The 16,909-nt window shown below is 38.2% G+C and overlaps 3 protein-coding genes across 8 annotated transcripts in view; 1 reads left to right on the top strand and 2 right to left on the bottom strand.

Moving 5' to 3' along the window:
- Nucleotides 1-501: 501 nt before the first annotated feature.
- Nucleotides 502-1,966, top strand: LOC139782071 (uncharacterized). 2 transcript variants are annotated; one of them, XM_071721048.1, is made up of 4 exons: nucleotides 504-716; nucleotides 833-914; nucleotides 980-1,151; nucleotides 1,254-1,966. In XM_071721048.1, exons 1-4 carry the CDS (start codon nucleotides 693-695, stop codon nucleotides 1,531-1,533), a joined length of 558 nt encoding a protein of 185 aa, XP_071577149.1. In that variant the 5' UTR covers nucleotides 504-692; the 3' UTR covers nucleotides 1,534-1,966. The 2 variants fall into 2 exon arrangements, with proteins under 2 accessions (XP_071577203.1, XP_071577149.1); XM_071721102.1 differs by lacking the exon at nucleotides 833-914 and having other exon boundaries at nucleotides 502-716.
- Nucleotides 1,815-16,909, bottom strand: part of Pkn (serine/threonine-protein kinase N) — a 31,390-nt gene continuing 16,295 nt past the window's right edge. For 2 of the 4 annotated variants that reach the window (XM_071720744.1, XM_071720626.1), the window contains exons 6-18: nucleotides 16,591-16,745; nucleotides 11,500-11,751; nucleotides 11,276-11,426; nucleotides 11,105-11,192; nucleotides 10,669-11,027; nucleotides 10,357-10,598; nucleotides 9,259-9,426; nucleotides 8,439-8,756; nucleotides 8,210-8,361; nucleotides 7,646-7,865; nucleotides 7,454-7,561; nucleotides 7,241-7,381; nucleotides 1,815-7,065 (exon numbers count right to left, since the gene is read on the bottom strand). In XM_071720744.1, the coding sequence (XP_071576845.1) occupies nucleotides 6,922-7,065; nucleotides 7,241-7,381; nucleotides 7,454-7,561; nucleotides 7,646-7,865; nucleotides 8,210-8,361; nucleotides 8,439-8,756; nucleotides 9,259-9,426; nucleotides 10,357-10,598; nucleotides 10,669-11,027; nucleotides 11,105-11,192; nucleotides 11,276-11,426; nucleotides 11,500-11,751; nucleotides 16,591-16,745 (2,498 nt within the window). In that variant the 3' untranslated portion in view covers nucleotides 1,815-6,921. The remainder of the gene's footprint in view (nucleotides 7,066-7,240; nucleotides 7,382-7,453; nucleotides 7,562-7,645; nucleotides 7,866-8,209; nucleotides 8,362-8,438; nucleotides 8,757-9,258; nucleotides 9,427-10,356; nucleotides 10,599-10,668; nucleotides 11,028-11,104; nucleotides 11,193-11,275; nucleotides 11,427-11,499; nucleotides 11,752-16,590; nucleotides 16,746-16,909) is intronic. The other 2 variants (XM_071720692.1, XM_071720799.1) reach the window with 2 other exon arrangements.
- LOC139781970 (uncharacterized) lies at nucleotides 11,879-16,563 on the bottom strand. Of its 2 annotated transcripts, none has more exons than XM_071720934.1 (2): nucleotides 13,602-16,563; nucleotides 11,879-13,512 (listed from the first exon to the last, which is right to left on the bottom strand). In XM_071720934.1, the coding sequence occupies exons 1-2, from the start codon at nucleotides 14,514-14,516 to the stop codon at nucleotides 12,226-12,228; spliced, it is 2,202 nt and encodes a 733-aa protein (XP_071577035.1). In that variant the 5' UTR covers nucleotides 14,517-16,563; the 3' UTR covers nucleotides 11,879-12,225. The 2 variants fall into 2 exon arrangements, with proteins under 2 accessions (XP_071577035.1, XP_071576979.1); XM_071720878.1 differs by having other exon boundaries at nucleotides 11,879-13,515; nucleotides 13,602-16,562.

The following is a 16,909-nucleotide window of genomic DNA, read 5'->3' on the forward strand; positions in this document are numbered from 1 at the left end:
TTAGAGTTTTGGAGTTAATTCTATAGTAAGTTAATTGATTCTATAGCTCTGTAATTGAATCAATTTATTAGCAAAAAATTAATCATATCTAACGTGCACACTACAGTATATAGACACAAAAAAATCTACATATATAAGATTAAATTATTTTTGTAAGATGCGCAGTGTCCGAGATCATAGCTCGTATATTCTATTTGTTTTATAGTTAACTGTTCTAGAGTTTTGGAGTTAATTAAATCTATAGTAAGTTAATTGATTCTATAGTTCTGTAATTAAATTAATTTATTGGCCAAAAATTTGTCAATATTGGTCATAAGTCTTCGTTGTTCTATATCTTCGATATATGCTTTGGCGACATCCTTGCACGATCAAGAGAAACCTCACTTCAACTCGAGAGGTAAAGCAAGTCTCTCCTCGGATAACGCTTTTGCCGTTTGTTTTAACGTCTTTCTGGCCACAAACGCCAGATGGACGCTCAATGCTCATAGAAGAAACGCGTGGTCGACGTGGTCGTCGTGGTGGCGTGGTGGCACTGGTGTGGGTGTGGAGCAGCGTCGCGGGGCGAGTTGGAACCGTCGGCGAACACATGTGCCAGTTCCCACTGACATTCTCCCCCAAGTTACGATGACAATTTAACGACAAATAGTTTCGCGACGAAAAACGGGGCGAATTCCATTCCTGCGTGCGAAAAGATGTACGACATATGCCATCCCAGCGTGAGTATAACTTGAGAAGACGTGCGCGCGATCTTAGATCTGAGAATGTCCGCATGCCTATGTACGTAAACATTTAGTGTGATTATTTTGCGATCGTTCTCAATGTACGCTTGCAGTATTATCATCTGTGCAAACTCGGCTGTAATGACCCGATAAAAACGAGCACCGCTTTTTACGTCTACATCGAGATATGCGAAGGTATTGTATGTCCAATTTAGGTGGATGATAAACACGGGCAATCTATTTTCCTGATGATTTTTCAGTGAAGCGATACTGGGACGTCAAGTACAAGTACAATGAAGAACTTGACGTCATCTATTTCGAGGTGAAGAAAAGGGAGCACTCTCGGTTGGAGATCTACGTGCCTTGGCCAACCAAGTATAACATCTGTCTTGAAAAGATTGAGGAGATGCAACAGTTACTGCAAAATGAACGGTAATACTGCGAGTTTGTCTCGCATCTCTTTCATATTTCCGTAACGTGGTTTTTATTGATTGAATGTACGTTTACGAATAACGAACGAATTTTGTCCAACAGATTGACATTTGTATTTAAATCTGAGGATAGCAGCAGTGTTTTCTATACGGTAAGCGCTGGCCTCTCAAAGCCAGCGGCACCAGAAGCGAGCAAACGACAAAAGGAAAAAGCGGAAAAGATACTTAATTTGGAAAGTGAAATCCGGAGGAACACTCCAAACTTGTATGAATTAGCAAAGACTTTAGGTACTACTCGTGAGATTAATGATCAAAATTGTAATCCTGGTTTGAATATTACTACAGAATCTTCAAATATTGATTCCAGTTTGGAGATATTATGATACTTTTCTTCTATTTAATATATAATTTTGATGTAATATATGTCTGCTGTTTGTATATTGGTATTTATGTTTTTTTCTTGCACGCCTTACATTTTATGTATCAAACCTAAGCTAAACGTGTAAAAAATTCTGACACATTGGAAGTAAACTTTTCAGTATATTGTAATTTTTGTTGTTAAGCACAGTAAAATAATTTTCGTTGCAATAAATAAGTAAAATAATTTTAGTTACAATAAATACGCGTTGATAGGAGAGAGTGCATTTAGAAGTGGGGAGAGATGTGTATTTTTAATATTTATTTTTTAAAGTAATTCACATATAATGCGGATTTTGAGAATACCTCTAAGGATTGCGTAATTGTTTAAAGTGATATGTAATAAGCTGCCACTGCAAATATATATGAATTAAATAAATTAATTTTTAAAAATCTTCATCTCTAGCCATGTATTATTAGTAGACACTACAAAATACGAGGCACATAAATTTCCTTATTATAATAAAACTAATGATAAATATAGCGAACATTTTAACCAAACTTATATCTAGTAATTGCTATGTAATTATCTGTTATAAAAAATACATGTAACGAAATAATAATCTAATAAAAAAATCTTTATGAATCAAGAGAGTAGATCTATCTACAAAACACTATAAGATGTTTATATGTACATAAATTTTTTTAATTATCGCATTTTGGACCATGTATTCCACAAAATCATTAAATAATTTAATTTTTCTATGAAGAGCTGCGTGCAATATCAGTGGAAAAAGTAATTTGTTCACACACGATGCCATCTTATAATATGTATCAAGTTATACGTACGTTGTAAAACATAAAATACAAAACGGTATTATTTGACGTAAAAATATTTTTTTTTTCATTCAAAATCGTTTACAAAGTTTTTAAAGATTGTAGGCAGTTGAAAGTAGCATAAAGAGAATGATATTGTATAGCTTTTTTTCTGCTATGTAAGATATAAAAATAATAAACACGTGTCAATGGAGATCAAGAAACTAGAATAATGTTGTATTTTGCGAAACGTAATTTTAATGTTAAATTAATGAAAAGCTTAGGTCTCCCCCTCGCGCAAGATCTATTGCAAATTGCCATATTGCTTTACAAATTATTTCGTATGTATATGCCATATTTTTCTCTGCCTGTTTTATTACTAAATGTGTCATCACGTAAAATTTCATGAATTTTGTATTCTTTATTTCAAAGCCGTATAATACCATATAAAAAGATCAGATTTTAAAATTTATATACATGAATAGAAAACAGGCATATAAAAATTATCCGCATCTTTTAAATTATCTTCCACTGCTGTATATTATGTTCAAGATCCGAAAAAAATTTTAGAAACACCTAAAATATTTTTCTACCAGATCTGAACCATTCTGCGTGTATAAAAATTATATATAAAATAGGTACCAAAATGGTTATATACATATCAATTTATAATTGCAGTAAGGCAACTAGATCTCGAGATACTCGAATCTATCACTAATGACACAGTTAACTTTTTATGATAATTATGTTCGATATTAAAGTTTCACAAGTAATTCTGGTCATTACATATTTACGCCCTGTTAAAAGGTCAATGCAAATAAAACTTGGTAGATCTCACTGATGTAATAAGATTTCAGCAATCAATATTTACAATTATCAAAACCCGATTTAACTGTAGTTTAATTGTTTTACAGTATGATTAATTGTTTTACAAATTGTTTTACAATTGTTTTACGAATCTGAAATAAAATTAAATGAACTGTATCATAATCAACTAACACAAAATTTACCAAGCTCTATTTGAAATATCCTTCCTCATTTGCACCGTCATAAAGTCCATAATTCAATCTTCAATTTCAATTCTGAGACGTAGTACATATAGAGATAAATGACAGGTCAAAAAGATTATATACAATATCGGATTATTTCGTTTCTTACTAATAGCCAGAAAATTGTCTAGTTCTATTGCATATTATATATCAAAAGTTGTTCGATTATCGTAGGCACCTTTTAAGAGATGGGTGAAGTGTACCATGGACTACATTTAGATTGTGTGAGTTCTAAGAACAATCGAAATCCTATAAAGGATTAATTATTAAATACTAAAGTTACAATATATATAGATAGTAGCATCCGTAAAGAAAGAAATGTTCCGCAATAATTAGAAGGAAAATTAATTTAAAAGCTTTTCATAAGTAAAATCTAACAGCTACTCCAATATTACTCAGCTTTCAGATCATTCTCTGCAAAATTAAAACCGAATCTTAAAAAATGTATTCAAGTATGTTCGAAGTAAAACGTGAAACATGTCTTATGATAGTATTTTGTTGTAAAGTTAATTAAAATTGATCATACAATACTACACTAACAGCTATTGAACATAGAGAAATATCATTCATTATTATTCTCTCGACACATTTGGTTATATATTTATATATGTTACGGGCACACACACACAAAGTGCGCATGATGTGCAGTGTCGGCATTGCCCGGGCAATGTCAGCATTGCACAACGCGACTGGGCAAAGTAGTTTATTAGCGGACATTGCCCGGTTTGATGTGGGCAAAGTTAACACTGCCCATCCAGCGATGGCAATGTCAGCAACTATAATCACTTTGCTCGGTTCCAAGTAGGCAATGTCGACAATGCTAAATCTCCGTGGACTAAGCTGCGCTAAATGGACATGTCAGGCTCAAAGACCGAAAACGCTCACTGAGAGAAAAAACCGACCACACCGCGTTGTGGCATGTTCAAAAAAAGGTCACAACGCGAAATTCGTATCGTGACACTTTTAAAAACGCTCACAACGCGTTTTGGCAATGTAAAAAAGCCACAACGTGCCTTGCAAAGTACATGCGTAAACTTTTCATGCGTGGAAAGTTGTAAACCCATGTGGCAACTCGTCTCGCGTGGAAACGGAGCCTCTCCCCTGCCTACATAAGGCTAACTGTTAATTTTCGACATTGTCCACTTGGAACCGAGCAAAGTCCGCAATGTGATAATAGTTGCTGACATTGCCATCGCTGGATGGGCAGTGTTAACTTTGCCCACATCAAACCGGGCAATGTCCGCTAATAAACTACTTTGCCCAGTCGCGTTGTTCAATGCTGACGTTGCCCGGGCAATACCGACACTGCACACCATGCGGACTTTGCCCGTAACATATACGTGATATGAAGCACATGAACTAGTAAAAGTATCTTATAAACTAGAATATAAATGTACATAACTAAATGATGAAATATAGCAAACATAATTGGGATACATGTTAAACGAACCTAAAGGACTCTGTTATATGATGTTAATGCGCTGCTTCTCACGTGATATCATAGGGCTCGTATGTCTAACGTCACCATAATCTTGCAAAATTAGCTATACATAAATGGATTAAATTTCCAATTATCATAACAGACAATATGTGATTAGTTTAATTAAAGCGCTGAATGTTAATGTCAATATGATCATTATTGTTGCATATACATAGCGCCATTTCAAATTCAATTCTTTATCACATGAGCATGAGCAAGTATAGCTACATTTTGATTTACTTTATGCTTTCTTAATAAATGTTAATATTGTTTTCATTATTATGATTATCCTTTAAGTTCTATAAGGATATATAAAATCTTTGAGTAATTGCATGTATTACTGTACATAATAGCAGTACATAGATAACGAAATGTTGAAAATAATATATCTTCACGCAAAAGGATATCCATACATATTTAATACTAGCAACAGGACAGAAAGTGTTTGGAGATCACTTTTGCAAATATAATCTAAAAATATTCTCATTTATATGCGAAGAAACAACTTCTTTGTCGAAAGATTCATAGATTTCATCGTTTTCTCTTCTGCTTGACAGGAATTGATCGGAACCCTTTAACTCTTCAAGAATATGAACTCATTTACAATATTACTTCATATCAAACCACAGATTGTAAATTCATATGCACCAGTTATTTACTAAAAATGTGCAACTCATACATTTGCGGAAAACTTGAGATTCGATAAAAGAAGTTTCTGGAGCAAAGTTCGCGCATGCAATTGTTGGTGAATATTATATTTTCCGAAAACTTTACTATATATTTTCACATAATCCCTCATAAATAACACCATGTAATTTATAGCGTTCTGTACGTTTTTAAACCATTCCAACTTACCACGAAGGCTAAATAGAAGAAAGTGTAGTTTTTGAGGAAACAAGAAAGTTAGAAAAATTCTGACGCAATTGTAGCGTCTGAAGAACAACTGCCAAAGTTAAATCAAAAGGCTAACCTCAGAAAAGATAGATTTCTAAGGTGATAAAATTAACCACATAAGCTGCATTCAGACAAGACAGTTCTTCCCCAGAATAACGATCCAGGATCCAGTAACTGGAATGTCTATACAAGAAGTCAATCTTAACATGCAATTTATACCATTAGAAAGACTGAAGTGAGTGGATTCACTTTCAGTAAATTTTTAATTAATATTGTCGCACTACAAAAAGCGTCTCCTGAGTTTTATTCCACTGCCATGCTTTGGTTTAAAATTGTATCTTTAAAACTCAGGCAATCAATAACCAAAAAAAGAAAGAGAGAAATTCTATTGCTGGAAATTTTTTTCACTGTTTCCAAACCTCTGTACATGCAACTGAGAGTGCTAGGAATAACCCAACATGAGACAAGAAAGCATTTGTTTTCAACTTTTTTCCAATACCCCCAACTCAGCTTATTGACGGATACTGTGGATCACTTACCGTAGAGACTCACAACCTATACAAAGAGATACCTTGTTTCGGGGTTTTTAGCGAAGCCGTTCGCCAGAGTGAGCAATCGAGCACCAAAATTATATTCAACCGCGTTGAAAGCGCAATATCAACAAAATCTTTTAGGCTTCTTGGTAGTCATCGCAACAAAGCAAAGAAATTAGCATTCGAAAATGGCAGATATTTTCCTAGAATACCCAAATAATATAGAGTTTATATGGGTTTTTATCTATATCGACTCCAAATCGAAAACATTCAAAATGTTTTCGATTAATTTCAAGATGATATCTGAGAGAGAATACCAATAATCCTAGCTCATCTGATTATATTCGAGAAAGTAGAGATATTAGTCTCACTAACGAATAGATCTTGACCTGTGGAGCTGCATTCATGTACACCCCACAACTTTGGTTTAAAAATTTCTCTTGTAAATGTGCCTACTGTGATCATTAATATAGTATCCAAAATAAAAAATCTATACATGATGTATAATGACATATGATATATATTGCCCAGATAAACAAACGCGCGTGTAAATACCACAGCTGCGCGAATTCCATAGTATGAAACAACTTTTTATCAATTATGCCGATATTTCCCCATCGAGAGATTTATCAATCATTATGGCTAGCACCAATCAGCCATGTAAGTAAAGTCCTTAAACAGACCCTGCTCTAGGTCGCTAAGAGGCCGAGGATCTTTTGGAGGCGTTAGTTGTGGCTTCTCTGATGTGAACTCTTCATCGAAATTACTTACATCTTCCACTGAATGCTAATAACAGAAAAATATTTCCATGTAAGAAAGTATTAAGAACGAAAAAAGATCCAATTTAATTCTAATTTCCAATTGATATTTAAAGTTTACTCATATTAACAGATGTAATCTCTTTCTCTCTTCTTTTTACATATTCAAAGTTCATGCATTAATAAATTAAAGTGATACTTACAATTACTGGTACAAAAGGTGGTTTCACGCGTCTTAAAAGTAAATCATCCCAAGCTATGTGTCTGAAAAATGCTTGTTTCTTAACATCTTCAGCGTCTCTTTCACTACTACCTAGTCTCCTATCTGGATTCTTTCTCAGTAACTGTTATAGAGAAAACATGTGGATAAGTTTTATGTTAGAGAAACAAAAAAGTAGTAAAACAAAGATACTTACTCTTCTCATAATTGCAATTGCTTCCAAAGAAAGGAATCTCGGATATCGTACTTCGTCATTGACAATGGAATCAAACACTTCTTCTTCGTCATCACCTGGGAAAGGGGACTGAAACACATTACATTTTTACTTAATATTCAATATAAATATATTTTAAACAAAGTATATAATATTTTAAAGCAATGAAATTACCTCTCCAACCAGCATTTCAAATATTAAAACTCCAAGACCCCACCAATCTACAGCTCGCGTATAAGTAGTTTCTGTCAGCACTTCGGGCGCTAAGAACTCAGGAGTTCCGCAGAATGTGCCTGTTCGCTCGCCAAATCCCATGCCTTCTTTACATAAACCAAAATCTGCGATTTTAACATAACCTTCCGTATCTAATAGCAGATTATCTAATTTCAAGTCTCTGTAAATAAAGTATATCATGAAAAATATTAAATATATAAATATATTGCTGGATTACTTATAGCGAATTCGGGCGCTTGCACTAGTGCACACTGAGTGCGCACTAAGGCTTGTTCTTAATCAATTGTTATATTTACAGATCATCTTAAATACTTCTTAGTCTATAAAATGATTTGTACAGCATCCATATAGATATTACAGATTGTTTTTTTGGCTAAAAAGTTCTTAAATGTGTATTTAAGCAACTTTAAATATAAGAATAGATTATAAACAAGCCTTAGTGCGCACTCAGTGTGCACCAGTGTGCAAGTGCCCGAATTCGCTATTAGTGTATATGTTACATACCTGTAAATAATGCGATTTTCGTGCAAGTATTGTAATCCGAGAACCACACAAGCGGAATAGAACACAGCGCGTGGCTCCCCAAAAACATCAGCATGTATATGCATCATAAGATCACCGCCAGCTGCATATTCCATCACAAAACATACATGTGCCTAAAAAGAATTCATCTTTCTTATTCTCTCCTATCTTACAAATCGTACCAAAAACACTAGAGAACTATTATCGGTACCTCAGTTTGAAAACACGCAAATAAGTTAACGAGGAAAGGATGGCGCGTCGTGTTTGCTACTTCGAATATTCTCTTCTCAGAAAGCAATGACTCCACTTCATCTCGAGCTATAATATCTCCCTTCTTCAAGGCCTTAATTGCAAAGTACTCTCCCGTGTTTCTATATTGCGACAGTATTACTTTGCCGAAATGTCCACGCCCGAGTACGGAGAGTAGTCTAAAGTTCTCCAGAGTCATACCAGTGAGCTGAGAATGCCTTCTTGACTCGTAGGCACTATCTCTATACTGAAGAGGTCTAACTGGCATTTCGTATACAACCTGAAGGACAGAAAGGTTTAATTGAAACAACTAATTACGTACAAATGCACGTTTTAACGTATCATTATAAGTTAGTTAAATATATATGTTAAAAGTAATTACATAAAAATATAAGAATTATATGTTAGTTAAATAGAATTATATTGTAAAAATAAGACACTTTAAATGTGTCCTAGATCTTAGACAATAACAGGTTAACACAATAACAGGTTAACTGCAATATTTTAATTATTAAAATTTTCATATGGTTATTAATTTTATGTCTAGGTAGTATATATTTTAATATAATTAGAAATACATGCAATGTATAGACGAAAGATTCGGAGAGAAAGTAGGGATTAATATAAGATAAATGTATAAGATAATATTTTATAAAGATAAAAATAAAATAGCTTATAATATAAGATAAAAGCATTACAAAGAATTACATGTTTCTTCAGTATTTGCATGCAACATACTAAAGCAAGCAAAGCAATGTTGTGTGTATGTGGAGGGTATGTACCTCATCCTCAGGAAACTCGACGACAGGTTGGGGCGAGGGTGTGCGTGGAGAGGGTGGTGCAATCAGCACAGGGCGGGGCTCTGTCACAAGGGGCCTCAAGTTTGCACCCTGAGGCCCGCCCTTTTCCTCGTTGTGCAGAAAATCAAACTCCCTTAATGCACTCTGCAACTACATTGCTACCTCTTTAGCTCTAATATTTGATTGAAACTGTCGTAAATTTTAGATTGCGCACCGAAATTGTTTAAATTGAACACATGCATGGCTATATAACTAATATATAATTTGGATTTTGAAATATGTATTTATTTATTCTATGTATTTATTCTATAATAATTCTATAACTTGTGATTTATCATTTATAATAGGGAGTTTGGATTTGTTGCTTTTGAAAAATTGAAAGGACAGTGTAAATATATATATGTATATATTGTTTTCGATTGTGCAATCGATTGTGCAAGAAAATAAAATTGTATTTATTGTAAAATAATTGATATAATACAGCTACTAGAAAACAGGAAACCTGTATTTCCATTTAATAAAGAATTTGTGTGTAATGACTACGAGATATTCTCTTAAAGCAAGTGCAAATTAAACTAAACTACTTATTTATAATTGCAGAAACACATAATATATCTGATAACATGCCGCATCAAGATATATATGTATATATACATTCATTAGAATTATAACTTTATAAAAAATGTATCTAATTATCATATCATACAATTTATTTTATAAATTGTTCTATCCCATAACCAAGATTCCCAGCCTTGAGATTCTAATACATATTGCTATAATCTTCTTGAGTGATTAAAAGTAGGAATAATATCATAAAAATATAATGAGTATAGTAAATATTTGTAGCATAATGAAAACTTTCCACACATAATATCATATCATATACTTGTAACGCTTACGTTACGATGTGTGACATTAGGCAGTCTTATATCTTTACATCAAAAGCAAAGATTGACAAATACGTATAACGCAATAAACAGCATTTATAACAAATAATATTGAGTATCTACACGTGAGCTCTTTCATTTAAAAAATAATGATGTTGATATTAAAAAAACACGCATATATAAAGACTTTTACCTCTTGATCCAATTTGGGAGGTGGTGTAGGTGCAGGCGGAGAAGGTTTCTTTGCCACAATTGGTGGCGGTGGAGGAGGATGCTCCGGAGGACGTGGCAGAGTTGGACTACTATTACTTGATGTTGACATATTCAAAGGCCGTGCGCCACCCAATCCCCCTTTCTCCGGATCGGGCACTTCGCCGGGAGTTTCAGGCTTATCTTCTACTGAGGTATCAAACACAAGTTGCAACGGTTGTGGTCCTGCAAATCAAAATATATAAGATATCTTGGTAAGACTTTGCATTATACGTAGATGAGATTGAATCTTTACCTGACGGCGGACTCTCTGAGTTTCTGGAGGAATTGTGCAATGAAGGCGCCGAACGTTTAAGCAACCTACCCCAAGTCGCGACATTTATGTTCATTTGATTTGCTCTTGGGAAATTTTTCACTTGTTGCTTAAAGATCTTGCGTTGACGCTGCAATTTAGGCTTTCGCGATATCATTGGATTTAGGAATTTTATTTCTGCGAATAAGAGGCCTTGCGGTTCCAATTGTAGAGCCATGCCGTGTCGAACGTCATCAATGAATTCTTCTAAACGTAAAAACTTGACCGCACAAAGAGATCTCCAATCTTTCCAATAAATGCCTATTTCAAGTTCTCTCGATTTATCAAGCTCAATAGAAAACCTAGAAATGTTTATTGGACACATAACACTATGAAGATAATTGAGTTGTATTAATTGATCAATTAGTATTAACACTACCTTTGGTCCCAAGCTTGTTGGGAACATGGACGCCAACTAGTTTGTCCTACGGTTTGATTATCCAATTTTATAACTGCCATGATATCATCTGAAAATAAACGATTAATAAAAGATTAGATTAATAAAAGATTCAAAGATACAGATGTTACTCTCAAAATATCGAAAACTTACTGCTAGTTTCGTCTTTCACGCTATATGATTTGCTTGAGCTGCGTCCTGTGACACCTTTAACGAAGCTACGTAAATCAGGACTAGCAGGATGTTCCCTCCTCGTACGGCCAGGCACTTCTTCTGCTAAGTCTTGACATCCCATTAATCTTACCTAAACCAATTACGGCGTATAATACAACAGAAATAATACTGTCGGTCACTTGGTTGCACAGTCTTCGACATACCTCTAATTGTCCTGTAACAGCGGCGCATCTCGATACTGAAGCTGGTACAGTGGCTTTACCTTCCAAAGGACCGCGAAACGGTTGTAATGATGTATACGTAACAGGAACTGGACTAGCCGACTGTACGCTAGCTAATTCTCTCTTTAACTGAGCTGCAGTACCGCTGTCGGGAGGTAGCTCTTGTCTTCTGAGCTCAAGGGACAATCTGAGTAAGTCCAATTTTCTACTGGATTCTGCGAGGCTTGCTTGAGCCTGTAGTAATTTATAATTAATGATTAATGATTTATGTAACAAAAGATATTGCCATTAAGAGATAAGAGGTTTTAATACTAATTTTACGTAAACAAGGGATTATACATATATGTAGACACACAAACAATATTCGACATAATATTTATTAACGATGCAATCAATATAATACATCTTTGTTAATTTTTATAAATGCTCAATTTTCAGCAGAATGTAGCAGCCCTCATAATAATTAATTTAGATAAAAAAGCTATACGTATATAGAATATATGGAATACTTTAAGAAATATAAATTAAAGCACACAAATCACAATATACAAGTTTACATTATCCTCAATCGCCATGATTGCAGTGGAACGCAATTTTTTTACGCATACAATCTTACAACATAAATAAAGTGGAAAGCGTTTGTCGTCTTGTAAAAACTAAAAAAGAATCAATATGTTTAAAATTCTCAAAAGCTAATGAAATCAGGTGTCACTCTTTTCGCGATTTGAATGCTGGATGACGTTCAAGTTCGCTCAACGAAGAGGACCGTCCTCTCGCTCCGTCCTCGAAGTAGCTTCGACAATGCTCGCACGAACAAGTCGGATTTTTCGAGGGGCCTATGTGATGTCCAGGTTTTCGAAACGCATTGATTACTGCTCCAAATTTTGAGGCTTTTACGATATGATCAGTTTTTTCTCCATACGGTGTAGTGAAGGGAGACGTTACGCGGGAGGGTATGGTCGAAGGAAGGGGAGACGGGCTCTTCGATCCGAACGGACCGATACGATCGCGTAAAACATTCGTATATGGAACGTAATCTCTGCGTGTCGCAAACTGAGAACATTCCTCTTGAGCATTTCTATGCTCCGAGCTTAAATTAGTCGCGTTAAATTCCTCTATTTGACCCTTGCTCGTACGACGGACGATCGAATCTCTTTTAACAAATCGTGATTTGTCATCGCCGGATACAAAACTCCAACCGACTGCTCCGCTCTCGTCGGAATCCTCGGCACTCTCCCCGGACGACCAATTTATCTCGTGTTTCTTGAAGTATTCCCTCATCTTTCTGTTCTGTAGCAGATGCTTCCGTTCAATTTGCGGCGATCGCCAGGTTTTGTTTCTCTCATTACCAGCTTTCGCCAAAATATCCATTCTCCGTATTCTATCACGATCCGTGATATTGGCATATTCAAAACTGTCGCAAGGCGTTAAGCCAGATTTATTATTGATCAGAGACTCAATATCGGAAAATGTGTCCTTCGACGACGTCATGGTTGAATCGTAATCGCATGGTGAAAGAGCCGTGCTGGACGACACCGCGGACCACGGAACGGAATCGAGGTCCCGTATCCCGCTGTATGAGCTGAATCGCGAGGGGTAAAGGGAACTCAAAACCTCGTCGCTGTCGTATCCCTTCGAGCTGGCCAACGAAGGCATCCTCATCGGCGCGTTTCTGAAACTCGCGCATCGTCGTTCGGCGCTACGCTTCAGAAATGCATTTGCGTCTTGGAATCCTCGTGGCAAATCGTCCGTCGCTTCAGTGTGAGTGACTTTGACGTTCTCGTTCTCGAAGACGGTCATGGGCGTGCTGCGTTCATCCTCGCTGATCGTATCTGTGCTGACGTCGTCATCGGATCCTGTACAGTACACGTCGATATGTACCGTCCGCGACTTGCGCTTACTGCTGTCCTCTTTTGCGGATGAGTCCGATTTCTCTGGATCAGCCGGAGGACCGGTACTGGTATTCTCAGTTGACGCCGGGGGCGATCTGATTTCCTGCTGGAAGAAGACGACCGTCGCGTTCATAGTGAATACTCTGTTGCATACGTTTACTACATATTGCAGAATCCATAATGATGACTCACCTCCTGTTTCTGCTCGCTACGTTGGTAAGCACCAGTGCCAGATTTCCTCCGAATTCTGCTGCTGTTCACAGTCGACGACGAGCGGACCGATTCGATGTCGGTGGTTTGCGATGCCGCGTCCTTGCTTACCGCGGTGGACCTGCTGCTATTCGTAGTCTTTTCCACGACGCGAGTACAAAAGTGCGTGGTGAAGGCACTCGACGCGCTTCCTTCCGCACAATCCTCGCAGACCTCCGGGACCGTGCTGAATTGACGGCGCGAAAAGATGTGTTGGTGCGAGGGTCGACGGTGCCACTGATCGACGGACGGGGTGATCTTCGAGAATTCGGCGGACGTGGCTTTCTCGGAATTCAGTTTATCCGCGGCCGCGGTGGAAAGCACGATTCTGCACGTGCTCTTACATCGACGATTGTACTCTTGGGACGAGAGTCGTGCAGGCAAGGTCGAATACGTATGCGGTGAGAACTGTTCGCTGTTGTAGCCGGAGTCGGAAACGTTCGCTCGGCCTCTGGACGAGATGGAGTCGTCATTGCCAGACGAGCCCGAACGCGGCAGAGTGTATGACCCGCTTGATGACTTCTGAGACGGTCTCGCGGGAGGTGTGGACGTGAAGAGTATATTGCCCCGTTGAAAGCCGAAGCCGCCGGCGGTACTACCCGACAGGAACGCATTGGACGTAGTCGGCGTCGGCGTCGGCGTCGGCGTCGGCGTCGACGTCGAGTTGGGCTCGCTCGTGTTCCAACGGCATATCATGCGGATGCCGCCCGCATCAGTAGTGGTGGTGGTACCCGGAGGCATTCGCACGGTCTCGGAGGTCACCGCGTCGCCGTGGCGAATCGTGACTTCGGCGCGCACGAGCCACGGTGGCACCTGGCTCGAGCTACCGTCGCCCGAATTATCCTGACGTCCGTACATCTCGCGCCTCTCTTCCCCCTCAACCTCCGCCGCCGCGCCTTCATCCACCGCACGACATTATTGTTATCCAATCGGCTCTGCTGGCAGGAGAACACTTCCGAGCGATCTGTCCTCTCCTCCTCCGTACCGAAGAGACGATGATGCGGTTCTCTCGTCCCTATCCTTCTTCTGTTCATGGATTTGAAGTCTCTCTGTTCGAACGTACACAAAATGCCGGCGATTACGTGCAACACCCGCGATCGTTCATCTAATTCCTCATCCGATTCCGTAATATGTTGAAAAGTAATCTTATATAATAATGTCTATTTAAGAGTTGAGCCGCTCGTGCTTCACGATCTCGTCCGTGGCGCAGTTTTTCCCGGAAGGATGGTAATACTGCGGTATTGCATCGCCACTGATCTATTTTCGGGTTCCCGTGTGTTCGAGAACTATCCGAGTGCGTTTCTTTCCGCCTTAACGGCGCAAAATTTTAGCGCCGATACCTGAAGAAGATTCAACTTCGACGTGACACAGTGATCGTCGCTTTGCATTCCATTTCTCTACATAATCAATATTTTTCTTGTACGAACGTGAAACAGTTATAATGTGTGACTTCGTCGTTGCATATTACACAATACTTCTGCGATTGTTGCAACCACCGCAGTTTTCATCTCTCGTAAGGCAATAAACTGAGCAATATAGCGATAATGTGTATAATTAGCACAATATAAATTTGGAGCAACGTACAGTCGCACTAAGAATATAATTTGGAATAAGGCATTTTTCATACGCTCGACAGTCATCGACGCAATAATTGTGTGCAATAATAATGCACAGTCAGGCGAGATACACTATGATACAAAAATCGGTATCGAGTTGCTTGAAAAATTTCAATTACAGTTGTAGACTATTCAGTCTCGATAATCGCCGGTAGTCGAGAATATTCGAAACACGGATATCTTACGTGAGCGTGAAATTATTTAGCACAATCTAAAAGGCGGGTCAATTATCTCTGAGTGACTCGCACACATCCAAGCATCCAAGAATCAAACAAGATTCAAACTTCCGCTAAGTAACGGATTGTTTATGGCTCGATCAGAAACGTTTGAGCGTCCAGTTAGTATACAAGTATCCTGACAGCTTAAATCGATTCTGAAGCAGACGTCAGTCTTCGTTGGAGCGCAGCGTTCGAGAAGAGAGCGACGGAGCAACTCCGAACGGGCTACGATCATTGGGCGGCTTCGTGTCAGTCTTCGGGTTCAAATCATAATTAACAGCCACGATTATCCGAATGCGTGGTCGATATCTTCTTGAATGTCCACTTGACGGACGTATACATTCCACGGGCGCCTCCTTCGCAGTCGGCCGGTGCACATGTCGTCGGTTTATCGCGGTGCTTACGATACTGGGTGATGCCAGTTCTCCTCGAGAGACGGTAACTAAGCGCGACCCGAAAAGGCGTCACGAGAAACGGCGGGGTAGCGCGGGTATTCGAAGAGCTATTTTGAGAGAGGCGCGTATAACGTATACGCCGCCACCGACCCTCCGGGGTCCACGTCGACATGCATTACGCCGCCGACGTCGCCCGCGCGATCCGGCTGTCGACAAGAAGTCGTTTTCGTATCGGCGCAGCGGACGCCCTCGCCGAAATCACATTACCGTTCGCTCAGACTCCAACGCTAATTCGTGAGAACTGTTATAAATTGGCCGATTTACAGAAAACGTTTTCCTAATCAATCAACTTATAACAGCCCAACAATTTTATAGAAAACACGATCCGTTTAATTAAAAAAAATAAAAACTTTTGATTGACAATAGGATATTTTTATATATTGCGTTTGCTAATTTAAAGGAAAAAAAATTCGTCTTGTTGCACTAGAAACGGAAATTGTCTGCGCATTTTATATTTTCACCGAGAAAGATGAAGTCGGACAATTTCCTCGTTATTATCATTTCGAAACAGTTCTGTCGGCGAAGTGACGTAAATAGCTTCCTTTAACGCTACACATACAAAGTGCCTTTCGCAGATTGCGTGTCACGCGCAGACTTCCGTTTCTACGTTGACAGATAACGAATTAAAGAAGAAATGACCTACCTCGGTTAAGGCCTTCTTATCAGCGACTTTGGCACTCTGTAGAAGACGTATCACGTTCTTGGCACCTTCCACGACAGCTGCCTCTATTCGTAATCGATGCCGCAGCTCTTCCACCCTTTCCTCCAACGCGAGCTCCAAGCTAGGCTCGTACCTGTCTGTAAAAGCATTACATTTATTGTTCGCGTTACATTCGACAAAAATATCACACTCGCAACGCTAACCATTACAGAGCTTTCATTTATCAACGGTGCATGATTATCTTCTTACGTAACGTATATCCACCCACGCTTTATAGCGAGAAAAAGTAAACCATTACACG

This window comes from Temnothorax nylanderi, unplaced genomic scaffold (genome assembly GCF_030848795.1).
Source record: "Temnothorax nylanderi isolate EJ_2023f unplaced genomic scaffold, tnyl_v1.0 TNYL_tig0001_pilon, whole genome shotgun sequence".
In the NCBI taxonomy this organism is placed as follows: domain Eukaryota; kingdom Metazoa; phylum Arthropoda; class Insecta; order Hymenoptera; family Formicidae; genus Temnothorax; species Temnothorax nylanderi.

Coding starts and splice junctions, on each gene's coding strand:
- LOC139782071 (XM_071721048.1), top strand. CDS start 693: ATGTACGACATATGCCATCCCAGC. Junction 717..832: donor ACGACATATGCCATCCCAGC/GTGAGTATAACT, acceptor GTACGCTTGCAG/TATTATCATCTGTGCAAACT. Junction 915..979: donor CTACATCGAGATATGCGAAG/GTATTGTATGTC, acceptor ATGATTTTTCAG/TGAAGCGATACTGGGACGTC.
- LOC139781970 (XM_071720878.1), bottom strand. CDS start 14,516: ATGTACGGACGTCAGGATAATTCGGGCGACGGTAGCTCGAGCCAGGTG. Junction 13,516..13,601: donor GTAGCGAGCAGAAACAGGAG/GTGAGTCATCAT, acceptor GTCTTCTTCCAG/CAGGAAATCAGATCGCCCCC.